At 37.3% G+C, this 18,724-nt stretch overlaps 2 protein-coding genes across 3 annotated transcripts in view; one reads left to right on the forward strand and one right to left on the reverse strand.

Moving 5' to 3' along the window:
- LOC127638521 (transcription initiation factor TFIID subunit 4-like) overlaps positions 1–12,906 on the reverse strand; it is a 62,093-nt gene extending 49,187 nt beyond the window's left edge. Inside the window, 10 exon segments of the mRNA XM_052120078.1 lie at positions 881–1,050; positions 1,796–1,901; positions 2,046–2,121; positions 2,804–2,989; positions 3,602–3,691; positions 4,863–4,985; positions 5,079–5,261; positions 10,243–10,403; positions 11,609–12,869; positions 12,871–12,906. Coding sequence (XP_051976038.1) covers positions 881–1,050; positions 1,796–1,901; positions 2,046–2,121; positions 2,804–2,989; positions 3,602–3,691; positions 4,863–4,985; positions 5,079–5,261; positions 10,243–10,403; positions 11,609–12,869; positions 12,871–12,906 — 2,392 coding nt within the window.
- dnajb9a (DnaJ heat shock protein family (Hsp40) member B9a) lies at positions 12,844–18,672 on the forward strand. 2 transcript variants are annotated; one of them, XM_052120079.1, is made up of 3 exons: positions 12,844–12,909; positions 15,305–15,529; positions 15,814–18,672. In XM_052120079.1, exons 1-3 carry the CDS (start codon positions 12,897–12,899, stop codon positions 16,245–16,247), a joined length of 672 nt encoding a protein of 223 aa, XP_051976039.1. In that variant the 5' UTR covers positions 12,844–12,896; the 3' UTR covers positions 16,248–18,672. The 2 variants fall into 2 exon arrangements, with proteins under 2 accessions (XP_051976039.1, XP_051976040.1); XM_052120080.1 differs by lacking the exon at positions 12,844–12,909 and adding an exon at positions 14,095–14,158.
- Positions 18,673–18,724: the final 52 nt, after the last annotated feature.

Here is an 18,724-nt window from a genome sequence, read left to right on the forward strand (position 1 = left end):
TGTCTACACTTGAAATGACCATGGTTGCACATAAAAACATAAATTCCATTCCTAAGAATGAAGTTTTGCCAGAGTGGCTCCAGGCATTTTATTTCCCCCTACCACTTAAAATAAAAATATTCTATTTACTATAATTATGCAAGTGAATTGATTGCTATGAATTCACATATATTTAAAAAACTTCTCATTGTTACATCAAAAGTAGCTTGTGCAGTCATACATGCGCTAAATCAAATGAATCTGGATGTTAAAATACATTCTCAAAACTTGTAAGGCTTGTAAACAAAGACTGAGATGCAGCATGTTAATTACAGGCAGGTTACAGTAGTAATGAAGACAGTTACATCATTGTTCGGGTCTTAAGTCTGTGGAAATGCAGGCCGGGTCTGAGAGAAGCAGAGGCCAGTTCCATCTAAGTACCATTTGAGTAGAAAACGGATATATTGGATCTCTCCTTTTTTTTTTAAAGTGGAAACTCTAGCCTTGGTCTGGGATTTAATCTACTTCGAGCCTAGTCTAAAGTGAGACAGTATTATGCATGTGCCTTTTTTGTAAAATAAAATTCTACTCTTTCATTATCCAGCACTGAAATCAAGCAGGCAAATCATAGAGCTTAAAAAAAGAGTGACACATCTTCCCTGTCTCATCGGACCAGCTTTCATCAGCTTTTTGTTTAAATCCATTCATAATCCCACACCCATTTGAAGATCTGCCCTGAAACATCGTCAGTCAACACTGATACTGTAATTACACTGAATATTAAATGCCCACACAGTTGCGGGACAGCCTAAACCTCTTTACGATTGTTAACTTGCCAGGAGAAACTGATCCTGACAACATTGCCAGACTGAGAGTATTGTGGAGGCGAGTTATTTCGTACCAGTCTCCAGGAGACGTTTCTGGAGAAGACTGGCAGGAAGGAAGGCCTCATCTTTACAGGAACGGATCTGGGTGCCCACTGTTTCCGAACCCGTGGCCAGGATCCGGGCATTCTCCTCATTCAGGTTCACGCCAGCCATTGATGCCACATCATTGATGTCATCATCATCCCTGCAGACACAAACAGAGGAGATAATTCAATAGAATGTAAATGCAGGTAGGTGTATATATATATATATATATATATATATATATATATATATATATATATATATATATATATTCAACAAAAGTGGGCACCAAAATTCTGAGACCACTTGTGAAAACATCTCTCTCTTTTGGACTTTTATTATTTAATAGAATTTTTGTAATCGCTAATTATATTATCTGCATAACAATTTGAGGCTTAATGTTGATTACCACAAAAAATTATTTTGACATCCTCCTTTTCTTTAAAAAAAGCACAAATCTAAGTTATAACAAAGTACTTACAATGGAAGTAAATGGGGGCCAATTTTTGGAGGGTTTAAAAGCCAGAAATGTGAAGCTTATAATTTTAATTCTTGTGTTGAACCCAGAATATTCCTTTAATGTGGTCTCAGACATTTGGACTGCACTAAACCTATACTGTATATTCAAATACATGTTTCACAGCTATCTGGAAAACTAAATTCTGATCCCATTTCAGTTTTAATTAGAATTGTTAATTTAAACTAACTTATTTCAAGCTCCCCTGGATCTTTTAAAAACCTTCAATTTTATTCTCCAGTATATTGATAAATAATAGTCCTGAACAAAGACTTCATTCCATCAGACCCATTATAACATTCTCCAAATCTGTTGTGCCCCAATGCAATGAAATCCCCCCACAATTCTAGAATAACACTGCCTCCTACTGGACACCAAGGAATACTACCTGAAAGTTCCACCCCCAGGGTCGTTCAGCTTCTGTTTTTGATTGACTGAGACTTGCACAGCCACACCCATTGGACTCCTCACTTGAAAGGGTGTCCCAGCAGCACCTGCAATACAAACTCCCAATTACAACAAGGTGCGTCCATTTGTCTATTGCATGTGAAAAGAAACACTTAAGCCTCTATTACTTATCTTTAATAGGTTCTGAAATGGATTCTAATCTATTTTATGTGGTTCACCTAATAGCTTACCTTGAGCACGAACAGTCTGTGTGATCACCACCGGCATCCGTGTGGGTGTAGGCTGAACTCCAGGCCTCTTAACAGCCTAAGGAACAAAATCAGAGTATAAGCATGAATAAATAACTAATCAATCTTGAAGCTGAATTGTGTAATTTCTGTACCAAAAGCATCACCAAACGGAACAGCTAAAAATAATAAACTTTTTAAACAGATTTCAGTAAACAACCATAAAGTACTTGCCCTATAAATCTAAAAAATAATAATATATACACTGGCAGCCAAAAGTTTAGAACCATGTACAGATTTTTCTCTTATGGAAAGAAATTGGTACTATTATTGTTGAAGCACCAACAATCATGTGGCAGTGCATAAAATCATGCAGATACGGTTCAGGAGCTTCTGTTAATGTTGACATGAACCAACAGAAATGGGGAAAAAATGTGATCTCAGTGATTTGGAGCATGGCATGATTGTTGGGGCCACACGGGCTGGTTTGAATATTTCTATAACTGCTGATCTCCTGGGATTTTCACACACAACAGTTACTCAGAATGGTGCCAAAAACACAGAAAATGATATCAAGCCTTTAGACAATTAGCTTCTGATAGGAGGATTACTGAATTGGAGGTGTGCCTATGGAAGTATTTTAAGGGCTACTTTCAAACTCAGTGCCTTTGCTTGACATCATGGGAGAATCAAAAGAAATAAGCCGTAGTTGACCATCGTGACCACTCCCTACTTAATAGACTACAGAAATTTACAAGTACCATAGTGGTGGTTGAAGCCATGGCACCAGCCGGACGAATGGTAGATATGGTGGTGGGAAGTGTGCTTGGTGCTGGAGCTTTAATGGTGTTGACTGCCATAGGGGTGGAGGTGGCAGAGGTCTGAGACAATTGAGTTAAAGACTGCTGGGAGTTCAGAAGAGTGATACGCAAAGCAGGCAAGCTTTTCTGTACAAAGAAAAAAAAAATTCAGTAAAACAGCAATATCAACATTTGTATTCAGATAAGTCTTTAGTTTCTGTAATCAAGAACATTGTGTCTCATTCACTAACCGCATGTATGAACGTATTTGTGTGTGAAATGTTTCCATACAGAAACCATGATTTATCAAAATTATTCTAAATTTATGATACAAATTAGAACCAGCTGAAACAACACACATGATAAAATCAGACTCCTAAAGCATTTAAGATGTGTTGTTAAAATGTTATTTTTTTAATACATAACTACAGAAAGCCCTTATATGGAGATAGCTTGGATGTTATATACAAATTTTATGCCACATAAAACAATACTCAAACTTTATCAACATTAAAAAAAAAAAAAAAAGAGCAAATTTGTGTGCAAACACCACATACAAATACTGTCTATATATATTTTTTTTTTTACAATTCTCAATTTGTCAACATTTAAAATAGTAAGAGCAAATTTGTGTGCAGATGCACCCGTTTTGAAAATGTATAACTTTATGCATATAAATAGCCAACTTGTATGCGTTTATTAGCAAATGAGACCCATTGAGATCAAAGTAGAATAACTGCTTTATAACAAAAGTCGTACCTTCAGAAAAGGTATCAAATAAGGTTGAGGAGATGATTTCAATTCCGTCTGAAGGCGATTTGTAAACTCCTCAGGCTCAATTTTTGCATCCTTTGTAGATTTTAAAAGGCAAATTGCACATTGGACATTTTAACATAAAGCAATAATACTATGCATGATTAATGAAAAGACTTACTACTGCAAAATGGTCCCAAAAAGTAGTTGGACACTGAAACCACTCTTAAAGGAATAGTTCACTCCGAAAATTCTCTCATCATTTACTCACCCTCATGCCATCCCAGATGTGAATGTCTTTCTTCAGCTGAACACAAACAAAGATTTTTAGAAGAATATCTCAGCTCTGTGTCCTCACAATGCAAGTGAATGTGTACCAGAACTTTGAAGTTCCAAAAAGCACATAAAGGCAGCATAAAATTAAGCCATAAAACTCCAGTGGTTTAACCCATGTTTTATGAAGCGATCCAATCGATTTTGGGTGAGAACAGACCAAAACATAACTCTTTTCTCACAATAAACCTTGACATGAGCAGTTTCCCTTGCAATCATGATTTCAGGCTTGACTGAACATCCTATAGCGCCATCTAGCGCTCTGCGCATGTGTCAAGCATTAGAAAGTGAAATCGAGCTTGAAATCATGATCGAGCCTAAAGACTTCAAATGACATTGATTTAACCACTAGAGTCTTATGGATAACCTTTATTTGCTTTTTAGAGCTTCAAAGTTCTGGTCAACATTCACTTGCATTGTATGGATCTTCAGAGCTGAAATATGCTTCTAAAAATCATTGTTTGTGTTCAGCAGAAGAAAGAAATTAATTCACGTCTGGGATGGCATGAGGGTGAGTAACTGATGAGAGAATTGTTTTTAAGTGAACATTTCCTTTAATGTATGACTGTCTTTGTGTTATAATAACATTATAATATAGCAAGCCAAGTAGCATTTGTTTAAAAGCAAAATAGCAAACACACTTTTAAAACATAACATTTTACAAATAGTTAGTAAGGTTTCCTTTATAGGGGCCACATTCGGCACACTACATTTAAAAAACCAGTTCAAGTTTAAGGAAATCCATTACTGACATCTACAGTCAAGCACAAAAATAGCACTAGAAAAAAAAAAGTCATTTAAAACGTAACAATAAACTGCTTCATCAAATCATGTGTGGAAAATGAACTAATACAAAAGGTAGGCAAAAATAAAACAATTATAACAATTATTATGCAATAAGTCTACATTTAAACACTTAATCACTGAGGCTTACCAACAGATCCTGCACTAGTGCTTTCACATTCCGAGACGTTTCAGGCGAGGGGGAATTATGGGATGCCAGTTTGATGAGTGTTGCTAGGAAGTTCTTGCACTTCTTTACATTTTCTTGCATTTCCTAAAATAATGTATTAGAATTGATTAAAATCCATAATCCATAGTCCCTGTCACATTATAAAAGGAAACATTTTAATGTCACTATAAGCGCTACCTGAGAGAGGATAGGGGCTCTATTGGCAGGGGCTGCTGCAGAGGTCGTGCTGGGACTCTGGGGAGCCAGAGATGGTTTGAGGACTGTCTGGGGTGGTGCAGGCTGAACTCTGGCCCCTGCTGTAATGACGGTGGTGGTGGGCTTCTGAGCTGAGGTAATCGTTACCACTGCTGACTTTTGCTGCTAGAAAAATAAAGCACACTACGTTAAGAACACTGATATAATGTGACCTAGTGTTTCCTGGTACTACTGAATCTACAGAGTCACAGCAAAATAAATATATACAGTTTTTGACAATTGAAACCTTGTGCACAAGTGTACCTAGGAGAATTGATGCTGTTTTAAAAGGCATAGGGTGATCATACAAAGTGCAGCAAACAAACAAAATCAGTATTTGGTGTGAAGTCAAATGATAAATAAAAATTATTAAATGGCACTATTTTAACAGCCTAATTTTTCACTCAGAGAGTATTGACAATTGACTACCAACCCTGGAGTTGTGAGTTCGAATCCAGGGTGTGCTAAGTGACTCCAGCCAGGTCTCCTAAGCAACCAAATTGGCCCGGTTGCTAGGGAGGGTAGAGTCACATTAAGTAACCTCCTCGTGGTCGTGATTAGTGGTTCTCGCTCTCAATGGGGTGGGTGGTAAATTGTGCATGGATCGCAGAAAGAAGCATGAGCCTCCACAAGCAGTCTATGCGGTGTCATGCACAACGAACCACGTGATAAGACGTGTGGATTGACGGTCTCAGAAACGGAGACAAGACTTGTCCTCCACCTCCAGGATTGAGGTGAGTAACTGCGCCACCACGAGGACCTACTAAGTAGTGGGAATTGGGCCTGTATAGTGTTAAATTAAATCTCAATTGAATTGGTACCGGAAAATAATACAAACTAAATAAGTCTGAACATAAATACAGTACAGATATTTACATTAACAACTTTTTATATCACTGTAGTCTTTCACAATCAAACCTTCTGTCGATTCTTCAAATTAATCTGTAAAAAAAGACTTAAAATCTCAAGCTATCGGTTTTAATCAGTCTAATGAATTACTCTCGGAATCTGTCAGAGCGGTTGCTAAACTAATATATGACTCACTAACTGGATGTTTCTATGACAATGTGTAGTTACAGATACATATTCACATATTAGTTTTGTTGTGATGGCAGGGCTCCAGACTAAAAAAATTACCTCTAATTATCTCTCTATATATAAATCATTTTAGTTGCTTTAAAATATTGCATTAAGTCTTTCTTTCTTAAAATATTGCATTAAGTTACCAGATGGCCCAGACACAGAGAATACAAGAATGCAAATTGAAGGAAATCCCAGATGCAGTTTATTGTGCTGCTACTCCAATACCAAACAATAATTACCAGGAGGAAAAAAGTGGTACACAATACAGGGCGTTTAGTTTTAACCTGTTGATACGCACCCCCTTTTTGAGCAAAAACCATGAAAATGACATACATGAACTTAAATGGTTGTATTTAGTGGACCCTTTGGAGTATGGACAGTTGTAGTATCTTTTGAAAGACACTTTGGGCTTTATTAATTAATATATGTTGTTATTTTTTAAAGTTAGAGAAGATGAAGTTAATAATAATGGAAATATTTTGTGCTGAACACGTTTTTATAATCTAAAAAAAAAAAAAGAAATACAACATTCTCAAAGCCAGAAGTTTTGTTTCAAATTTGAAGATGATCTAACAAAAAACGAGGTTCCTGCAAGCTTTTTTCTCTGTAAAATCACTGGAAGCATACAGAGTAAAATTAAGGCTCCGCCTTTCAAGAAGACACAAAATCAGACTGTACAGCTTGGCTATTCTGAATACAACTACGCCGTATTTTTTAAAGTAGACTTTGGAGACAGGCTCATTTTGTTTAAAAGACTCTAATATATAAGATAATATACAGTTTTATAACATGAATGTGACTCAGATTGCATAGTTTGTTGAAGAACGATGGCGAAGGGTAATTCTTTCAGGCGAGATCTCAAGTAAACAATGGAGAATATATAAATATTTCTCAGATTTATCACTTTTATGGACAAAAAGTGCTATTGGATGTATTTCAATGAACGCTTGCCATGGACAATTGACCCAAGTGTGGCGAACTGGATTCATCTGGTGACCGCAAGTCATTCATTTTTTTCATTTGTACTCCTAGCACAAATAACTAAATTGCTGTTTCTGGAGCATTGCTATCGTGAAACAGAGATCAGATAAAAATGTTGAACCCTTAGACCTTTGAAAAGATGTATAATTTGTTAACATTAAATACATTTACACACGGTAAATTATATGTTAAATGTAAGCAGAGCGACGTCACCACCGCATGCGGGGGAATTGCGCATCAACAGGTTAAAGAAGCCTGAAATACACATGGGACTTTTATTTTGAAATGTCAGCACTACCAGTTGTGAGCTCACTGACGGCTAATTCGCTGAGAAAGTGAATCTGATTAAAACTGCTAACCTGAGGTCAAACCACTCAGTTCTTTTCGGGTGATTTATGAAAAAGATCTGGTTCAAAAGAGTAATTTGTTGGGTTTGATGTTGCGTGCGGTGTAGCGAGCTCATCAGAAACAATTGATTGTTGCAATCAAATATTTTTGGTAGCATTTGCAACCATTTTAGTTGCACTCAGGAGCAATGGATTAATGTTTTTTCATTAAAAATGATACAAAATATAGTAGTGCTTTGGCATGTAGTTAGAACCAATGGGAGGGCCCATAGGTAAACCAACATTTCTATTCAACAACTCTGACTGCAAAAACACACTTAGTATATTTACATGCACTTTAAAAGTTCAATTTCAGTCGGACTAAAACAATAATTCGAGTTTTGCGAAATCAGACTAAGGCTATGTTCAGACTGCAGGCAAATCAGATTTTTCTTCAAATCAGATCTTTTCAGACCGACTGTCCAAGTCAAGATTTGCGTGTACAGACATAACCAACCTATCTGCATGGGTTGCTTTGGTAATGACATAGGCGTACCCACGTGGCGATGCTTTCAAAACAGATGTGGGGAAAATGGAGTTGCATCATCTCGCTCTCCAAATAAGCGCCCTGTCCAGTCGTGGTGCAGAACTCCTCCGACGCACAAGAAAACATCAGAACATATTGTGATGTTCTGTGCTGCAGTTACCACTTTTTGACGTCATCCTTGCGTGTAATGTCAAGAGTAACGAAAAAGCCAATTTGAAATCTGAATTGAGCAGCCAGAGCATCTGGACTGAGACGCATCTGAAAAAAATCTGATTTAAATCGCATTTAAAACAACTTCCCGATGTGGTTTGAATCAGATTCAGAAAAATCAGATTTTATGTGGTTTTCTGCTTTCCAGACTATAAAAAGTCATCTGGATTTGCAAAAAAATCAGATTTTTAGTGGCAGTCTGAACATAGCCTAAAAGACGCAGATAACGCGATTCTAGCTTGGGTTTGTCCAGCATGTATACCGGTACACGTTAATCAGACCACAGTTTGACCCTGCATTTTGCACGTGCCCCGAATGCTAGAGGTGATGCATCGTGTGTTTTGATGTCCTTCCTTTAAATATTTGATAACACATAGTGATGCACCAAAATGAACATTTTTGGCCACATTGGGCCGAAAAATGAAAATAATAATTGAATTCAGTTAAACAAATTCTTAATGCTACATTACATAAAAATATTAGAATACAATGTTATATCAAATATGTATTATAAATCATTTTTCTAAGTGATTACAATAGAATAAAGTCAAAACAATACAGATCGAATGTACTTTGTGTTAATATGAAGTTACAGATTCACAACACGTGACTTACACTTAAGCAAAGCATTAAAATACTGCATTAAAAATTTCTTACGCTTGCAACTTGATTTACTACTTTACAAAACGTTCAATATCTTTACAAAATCTTTGCGCTTACAATTTGATTTACACTTTCACAAATCTCACCCTGCGCATGCAAACTTTTTTTTTTCCACGCTTGTAACTTGATTTACGCTTTTACAAATCTAGCTTTTCACAGACATGCAAATATTTTAGGCACTAATTTAACTTCATAGTTAGCATGTCCTTTTTATTGTCAATATATTATAAATCAGCTGCTGTTAACATTAAATGTGATCAGAACTATTGTGACTCCTATGCAACCAAATTGGCCCGTTGCTAGGGAGGGTAAACTCACATGGGGTAACCTCCTTGTGGTCACGATTAGGGTTTCTCACTCTCAATGGGGCATGTGGTAATTTGTGCATGGATCACAGAGAGTAGCATGAGCCTCCACATGCTGCAAGTCTCCACGGTGTCATGCACAGTGAGCCACGTGAAACGACGTGCGGATTGATGGTCTCAAAAGCGAGGGCAACTGAGACTTGTCCTCCGCCACCCAGATTGAGGCGAGTAACCGAGCCACTACAAGGACCTACCAAGTAGTGGGAAATGGGATTCCAAATTGGGAGGGTAAAAAAAGGGTATAAAAAAAAAAAAAAAAGGGCATTTCATAAAAAATAAATAAATAACTGTGCATATAAATATACTGACTGATGTGATCCAGGCAGGTGGTGCATAATGAAGGTTTGAACAGTTATTTAGCACTTTAGAAACCTTTTTGGATCATTTTTCAATCATGGAGGGAAAGTAACTATTTGTACTAAAGGGCTGGTGGCCTGTATCCAGAGATGGACACTCAAGTCTGAGACTTGGACTCAAGTCATATTTAAGTCCTATAAAAATTTACTTGAGACTTGACTTGCATTCCAAATTGGAGACTTGTGAAAAACACATCTACAATGAAAAATATTTTTTGGTGAATATATAACACTGCTTCGCAAAAAGAAAGACTCCCATTCTCTATCTGTCACTCTTTTTTCCTATATTAAACCTGCAACAGTTTATGACATTAACCTGCTACCAAAAAGGATTTGAGACTTGGCCTTGAAAGACTTTAGAATTGACTTGGACTCTGTGTCAGAGAGTTGTGAACATGTCTGCCTGTATCCATTCTGTTTTAGGAGGGATTGGCCATATGCCTTAAGTAGTTAGGGAGGACTGCTAAGAAAGGAAATAAATTTAAAAAATTGGCCAGAAAATCAATTCACTGCTAAAACTGTGACATTATCCAACACAAGTTGAAAATGCTTTAAGAACACTTTTCTTGCTCATACCTGGGCAACAGGTGTGGTGACTCTGAAAGCAGTTCCAGCAGTAGGTGTAGCAGGTCTTGGGGAAAGGGTTCCTTTATTCTGATTTTGAGCTTTAGCCTGGGCCAGCACCTGCTGGGGAACCAATGCCAGCTGACCAGCCTCTGTACGTACCAGCACCATGCCTAGAGCAGAGCCACAAATTGATTATGCCATCATCAAATGTCCAAATAGGAAGTAAAATCTAAATACAGGACTCTTTTGCTAGTGCAGTATGTTTTAGTAGCCTGCTGTAGCAACAATGCTCAAGGATGCATTAAAGGAATAATTCACCCCAATATAAAAATTCTCTCATAATTTACTCACACTATCCCAGATGTGTATGAATTTCTTTCTTCAGCAGAACACAAATTTAAATTTACAGACGAATATCTGAGCTCTGAAATTCCATACAATGCAAGTGAATTTGGTGCTCCAAAAAAGCACATAATGCATAAAAGTAATCCATAAAACTCCAGTGGTTTAATCCATGACTTAAGAAGTTATATGATAGGTGTGGGTGAGAAACAGATCAATATTTAAGTCAATTTTTGCTAGAAATGTTCCTCCCTGCCCAGTAGGAGCCTAAGCATAAAGAATGTGAATCACCAAAAACAGAAGAAGAATGTGTAAGTGGAGATTGACTGAGCAGGGAGGAGAATTTATAGTACATATGGACTTAAATATTGATCTGTTTCTCAACCACACTTATATCACTTCTGAAGACATTGATTTAACCACTGGAGTCATTTGGATCACTTTTATGTTGACTTGTGTGATTTTGAGCTTTAAAATTCTGGCACCAATTCACCTGCGTTGTATGGACAAAAAGAGCTGAGAAATTCTTCTAAAAATCGTAATTTGTGTTCTGCAAACGAAAGAAAGTCATGCGCATCTAGGATGTCATAAGGTTGAGTACATGATGAGATAATTTTCATTTCTGGGTGAACTATTCCTTTAAGCAATAAAAACTTTGATTGCTTGGCAGCAATGTTTCCTAAAATGCTTAAAGGTATTAAAAGAGACACATAAACGGCAGTTTTAAGGGATAGTAAACCCAAAACGATTTGCTCACCTTTATATTGCTCCATATTAATTGTTTTCTTCCATGGAACTCAAAAGGAGATAGATGTCAGACAGTTAGCCTCAGTCACCATTCACTTTCATTGTATGCAAAAAATGTGCAATGAAAATGAATGGTAACTCAGACTAACATTCTGCCAAACATCTCCTCATGTGGGTTTGGAACAAACATGTGGGTGTGTAAATTCTCATTTTGGGGGGAACTATACCTTTAAAAAGGGTTCTTTATTTAGATGGTCCCTTAATTGGACTATTCCACAGCTCTTACCTTGTGGTATGGTGAATCCCGGAGGTAGCTGAATAGTTGTCTGTTGTGGTGGCCTGACAATCAGCTGAGTCGCAGGAGCCCCTGGCCGCTGTAGGGGTGTCGCCGTTGCCATCCCTGGTGTTGGTGTGCCGTGTCTCAACATGGTAGTAGGCTGTCCTATGAGAGTTGTTGTTGCTGGCTTTACTAGGGCAGAGGGAGTGCTTGCCACAGGAAGTGAGGTCATCACTGGACTGGACTGCATAGCACTAGACACAATCATCTGAGTGGATGTGCTGGGGTGCAAACCTACAGGACCACCAGGGAGCTGGTTGGGGACCATTGCTTTGATCTGGCTTTGAGGGTCAGATTTGGGCTCACTGGCAACTGTTTTTGTAAACGCCACCGTTGAAGTGGACACGAGGCCCACTCCAGCACCATGCATGGGCAATCCTGAGACTTTGGGGTCACTTCCATTATGTACAACACTTGTATTAGGAGGCCTGTGCAGTGCAATGGTGGGATTTGCTGGACTATTAAGTTGTGGCAGTGTACTATTGGGCTGAGCAGACACAAAAGCAGTATTTGTACTCGTAGGAGCAGACATGTTGCTTTTACCATTACCTATACCTGAACCAATGTCAATACCATTTACACTGCCCGGTCTGGCTGCTTCAACTTGCAATCCCACCACGGAGGCAGGAGCAGAGGCGATTACAGAAGATTTCAGTGCGCCACTACCTCCGTTTACAGTCTGTATTCTGGCGGGAACAGTCCGGATTGCAGACGCAATGTGATTTGTATTGGGATGCGAGTCTGTTGGTGCTGCGTCACTTGACAAAGTTGATGGATTTGATGCTGTTGCTCCTAATGCATGATATTGCACCCGATTCGCAGAAGTAACCAAAGATGCAGTATTACTAGATGCATTTGAGGCGGAAGGGACAGAAATGGACGCCTGTATCCTGTCCGGACCGTTTTCTTGCGAGTTTCCCTCCTGTTTTCGCTCTGACTGCCGCCGCTGCTCTTGTGTTGTTCCTACTTGGGCGGGCTGCAATTTTCCCAAGTGTGGATTTACGGAGTTTGAGGACGATGCCGGTCTCCTGGCCTCGCCTTGCGGACCCACCGCCTTGTTTTGTCCACCGAGCTGTGATTCTAACGAGCCTACAAGGTCGCTGACGGCTTTCTCGTCCACTTCAGAGTAGAGCATATCTTCCAGCGGATCGGGGACACCCGCCATCTTTGAGAGACGCTCGAGAAATGCGCACTGCGCATGCGTCGCGTGTACTGCTGAGGCACTGTGGGAAACGTGATGACATCATGGTGTAATATTTACAGCTGCTGTCATAATCCTGTTATTTTCAAATAATAATATGATATTATTGGCTATACAACACGGTGCATGCCTTTTTATCTGTTTTAATGCATTTGTTTCGAATTTAGAAACAGTACACAGCTAGCATAACAAAACATAAAATAAACAAGGGAATGATTTATTAAAAAATATATATTTGTGTATACGAAATTGTCCACAAAGGGTTAACTTTTAATTTATCGTTCATCAAATCCAATCCAGTATCCCATTTTAAAAACAATACAGTCATATAACCTCAAAAGTTTGCAACAACTGTGCAAACAGCGATACAGAACTTATACATAATCACAGTGAAAAAAGAGTAGTACAGTGTCTCGATTAGAATTACAGAATGTACACTGATGGGAGATGTCCAATTGAATAATTTTTAATGAATACATTTTAATTCAATCATTAATTTTTGCAAGAAAAGAGTTAGCCAAAATCTTCTTAGCAAGTCAGTCCATTCGGCGGCCATCTTTAGGCCATCTATTTTTCTGTTAACAAGCGGTATACAAGTGCAGCTCCTGTCTACTTGAATTTGAAAAGACCGAAATCGCTGAATTGGTCAAGATTACGATCAAATACCAACACATCAGCAGTCAAATCTGACAACAATTGTGTCATTAATTGTGCTTCTTTATTTTCACAATTTAAAAGCAAAATTTTCCAAACTTGTATCGCTAATGCGCACGATTTCTCGAGTTGATTGACAGGCGATGTATGTATCTAAAGGGTGATTGGCTCGTTTACCTAAAGAGCGGGACTTCCTTTTCCACATCCGTTGGCCATTGGGCGTTCCAATTTTCTCATTTATTTTAATAAATTCCTACCAAATTTTGTTTGGTTAATAGGGTAACAGTTATGTAATATTTCTCAGTTGATCGCTATTTATAGAGACAGTACTACAACTGTCATATATGGTGTGTTTGTTTTGGTGTGTTTGTTTTCCCTTGTCTAAATAATTGCTGTATTAAAAGATACGCGGACTGTGTATGCAATTCGATTAAAAGTAATAGGAGATCTTTGTTTCATTTATCATCCGAAATGTTGCGTAAATAAAACGCAGCCGTGAGTTTTCGGTTGTATGTGAACGTGTGAAGACCACGTGGTACAGAGCTGGACCAATAGGATTGCGAGTCGTGTTGTACGGCCCAGAGATTGAAAACAACAGTATCGGTACTCCTCATCACTTTCAACGGTGCTGTCAGCAAGAGAAAGTACGTACTCCAAAAATTATGTGTAATTTTATGTCTTATTGCTAATTGGTTGTATTTATATGTCATATTCTTTTGCAGTGTGATTATATTTAAAGACCCGTATATCTAAATCATTATGTTGATAAAATTGGAATAGGATTAGAAGAAAATCAGATATGATAGCACATTCTGGCTAACTGAAATTTTTTTCAGTTAGAAAGGCATTCTTAATGGTAGAGACATTACAGACAATTTTGTCAAGTACAAAATGTTGCATAAAATTTACAAAACATCTGTCCTGCGCTGTCTGGCACGTACAGTAATGTTAAGCAATAAAATAATCCGTAGGTTCTATAACATAATATTATGAAAGAACAGTAAAAATAGTTTTACATTTTTTTGCTTTTTTTCACAAAAGCAAAAACACTTCAGTTAAAACAGTAAAACCATAGTGCCAACCAAGGGGGCGTGGTGAGTTTGTGGAATATTAATAATATTATTTTTAATAAGCACATGACAACAGACTATTGAGGATGCCACTAAGCTGTCATTTAAAAAACAAAATAAGTTATAATTAAATTAATTTTTCAATTAAATGAACTTTTTAAAAATATTTGTAATTATTCCTATTAATGTAGTATGACTTTATTTATTTAAAATATATATATATATTTTTTTTTTCCCTCAAATTTTGAATTCCCAATGCCCTCTAAATCCTCGTGGTGGTGTAGAGACTCGCCTCAATCCAAGTGGCAGAGGACGAATCTCAGTTGCCTCCGCGTCTGAGAACGTTAATCCGCGCATCTTATCACGTGGCTTGTTGAGCACGTTACCGCAGAGACATAGCGCGTGTGGAGGCTTCACACTACTCTCTGCGGCATCCACACACAACTCACTACGCGTACCACGGAGAGTGAACCACATTATAGCGACCACAAGGAGGTTAACCCACGTGACTCTACCCTCCCTAGCAACTGGGCCAATTTGGTTGCTTAGGAAACCTGGCTGGATTCACTCAGCACGCCCTGAATTCGAACTCGCAATTCCAGGGGTGGTGTATATCAAGGGTGTATATCTGTTGTGTTTATGTTCTAGTTGATAAAGAATAATTTATTCTTAAGACTGGGGAAAAACTGGCAAAAGCATTTGCTCTCTCTTATCAAACAGCTGGAAGAATGGCCACGGCGCAGTCAACACTGATGTTCGCAGTGTGCATCTTAATGATAACAGAACTCATATTGGCCAGAAAGGACTACTACGACATTCTCGGGGTCCCAAAAGATGCTTCTGAGCGTCAGATTAAAAAAGCTTTTCACAAGCTTGCCATGAAATATCACCCAGACAAGAACAAGAGCCCTGATGCAGAAACAAAATTTCAAAAGATTGCAGAAGGTATGTGTTATTCATTTACATTTACATTTATACATTTGGCAGATGCTTTTATTCAAAGTCAATTTCAGTGCACTTATTACAGAGACAGTATTCAATGGCTTCTATTCAATGGCTTCTGCAGTTGCCATTGTTATTTAACATGTATAAACTGCCTGGTCATCCACTTAATTTAGCGATTTACAATTAAATTGTGTGTTCATGAGCAAAGAAGCAGAGAAACTCAAGAAAATTCTTGTATTATTCAATCGGTCATATTTAAACTTTTAAAACTCTTGGTTCCTCAGCGTATGAAACTCTATCAGACGAGAAGAGAAGACGAGAATATGACCAATTACAACACAATCCATATACTAATGAAGGCATGAATGGAGGAGGAGGTGGAAAGCATTATAATTCCTTTGATTTCAACTTCGACGACATGTTCAGAGACTTTGACTTTGACAGCCAAAACAGGCACTCTCGTCCAAAACGGCATTTCGACGAGCACTTCAGGGCTCACCAGCAATCACACAACCGCCACAAGAGACACTTTCAGGGTACTTTTGGCACCGGAGTCTTCGAAGACGTGTTTGAAGACATGGAGAAGATGTTTACATTTGACAGACACATTAAAAGGACTGAGAGCAGATTTCAGGGCACAGCCAAACAGCACTGCAGAACAGTGACCCAGCGGAGAGGGAATATGGTGACTACTTACACTGACTGCACCTCATCTTGAGTGGACAACAGCTCTGAAGATCATGCTGCTTTTTATTTTTGTTTTTAAAGGAATATTTCAGGTTCAGTACAAGTTAAGCTCAATTGACAGCATTTGGTGCATAATATTGAATACCACAAAAAAATGATTTCACCTTGTCCCTCCTTTTCTTAAAAAAAAGAAAAATTTGTCTTCCAGAAAGGCACTTACAATGAAAGTGAATGGGGCCAATAAACCTTAAAATACTGTTTCAAATGTTTAGATGCAAGATATAAACAATTTTTGTTAAGTTATGTTAAAATGATTTTAGTCTGATAAAATCGCTTGCTAACCTTTTCTGTGTAAAGTTACAGCCAATTGATTTAGTAACAGTTGAAGTAACCTTGATTTTTGCTTCTTTTAAAGAAAAAGAAAGACGAGTTGAAATATCCTGTTGTGGTAATCAACATTATGTCACAAATGCTGTCAATTGAGCTTAACTTTTATTTAACCCAGAATATTCTTTTAATTTGCTGCTGTGATGCGTGGGGTTTGATTTTATCTGTGAGTGATCTGTTATTTATGACGAGGAAGCATTTGGAGTTTTCTGTTTGTTTGTTTGTTTGTTTGATTGACATTTATAATTGACACTATTTTAGATCGCATACGACCTCTTAATTGCCTCAAAACAAACTCTAAATTCAGGCTTTTTTGAGTTTGTTTTCATCCCAAAAGATGCAAAATATTACTGTTGGATGCTTAAATTTAAAGATTAGTCATTAACTTGTTAATTACATCCCATATTCAATAATCTAAAACCTAAAAGAGGGAGTTGTGACCCCCTTAAATTAGTTAGTATATATGTTTAAATTGCACTTTCTTGCCCGTATAAACTATTATATGCACAGAAATGAACTAAATTCACTTAAATCACTAGTTATTACACTAGTTATACAGCCTGTTATTAAATGAATATTCCGTGTTCAATACCAGTTAAAGTCAATTAACAGCATTTGTGGCATAATATTAATTTTCCAAAAAATAATAATGATAATTTAGTCTCCCGTTTTCTTTAAAAAAGCAAATATCTGGGTTCAGTGAGGCACTTACAATGGAAGTGAATGGGGCAATCCGTAAATGTTAAAATACTCACTATTTCGAAAGTAAAACCACAAGACATAAACAAAATGCATGTTAACATGAATTAAGTGTGCTAAAATCACGTACTAACCTTTTCTGTGCAAAGTGAGCCAATTTTACAACTTCGTTGCCATGACGATGTAATGTCAACAACCCCTAAAACGACAGTAAAAATGACAATTTAAACAAATGAACAGTTCAAATAATGCACTAGTTTTAATAGAAGAAATAATAAGTGCATTTATAAAATTATAAGCTTCACATTTCTGCCTTTAAACCCTCCAATAATTGGCCCATTCATTCATAACTAAATTTTTTTAAAGAAAAGGAGGGGTGAGTCGAAATAATTTTTTGTGGTAATCAACATTTTGCCACAAATGCTGTCGATTGAGTTTAACTTGTATTGAACCTGGAATATTCCTTTAAAAAAAATAAACTTTTGTTATGTGTGTAATTGCTGAATCGTGACAAATAGCATCAATCAGACCACCTAGCTCTTCCATTACCTATCTACTTATTTAGGTGCTAAATGTTCACAATATGACACTTTGAGATTCAAATCTTCACAAACATCTGCTCTTTTATTTTTATGTGAAGCTAAACGAATGTTTGCTGCATTGCTGTGAATAATATAGTTTGCTATATTGAAACTGTTTCTTTCAAACTCACTCTTGTTAGATAGAGAGGTGCCTTTCCCACTCATTGTGGTAGATTCAGTTTTAATGTAAACAGATTGGAGCACTTTTATGACCTTGTGTGTATTATAGTTTGCATGACTGAGAGAAATAGGGTTTAAGATTTGTCAAGAACATCAGATGTCCAGTTGGGTTTGTAAAGAACTTTTGTTTGAAGGAAGAAAAACAAGTCTGAAATTTTTTTTGTTGTTGTTGTATTTTAAACAAACTCTCGAATGTTCATGAGCTTTCATCATTCTGGTTGACTTGTTATATTAACGGCAATGTTACCCCTCAAATAATAACAGACACCAGGGGAATGCACCAACTTAGCATTTGCCTGAAAATGTACAGACTTGTAAATACAGTTGATTCCTGACATACATGGACCATTCAAATAATTTTTTGTAAATAATATGCATAGCCCAGCTTTGTTCCTGTATGACATCACCTGTGACCTCAAATATTGTGTTGAATAATCTTGTGTGCAATATTTCAAGGCAGCTCTCCTGTTGGTCTAACTGTTACCCGCTGTCATAGTTGTTATGAGTTGAGTCTCAACCAACTCATCAGGCACTTTCTATATTTTAATCCTATGGATGAAAAGTAAATCTGAAATAGCCTATTTGAACCCACATGTATAATGTAATGTACTTGGATTAACAATAAATTATGTTAAAAAATTTTTTTTTACTTTTTCTTTAG

The sequence above is a fragment of the Xyrauchen texanus genome, chromosome 46, assembly GCF_025860055.1.
Source record: "Xyrauchen texanus isolate HMW12.3.18 chromosome 46, RBS_HiC_50CHRs, whole genome shotgun sequence".
NCBI lineage: Eukaryota > Metazoa > Chordata > Actinopteri > Cypriniformes > Catostomidae > Xyrauchen > Xyrauchen texanus.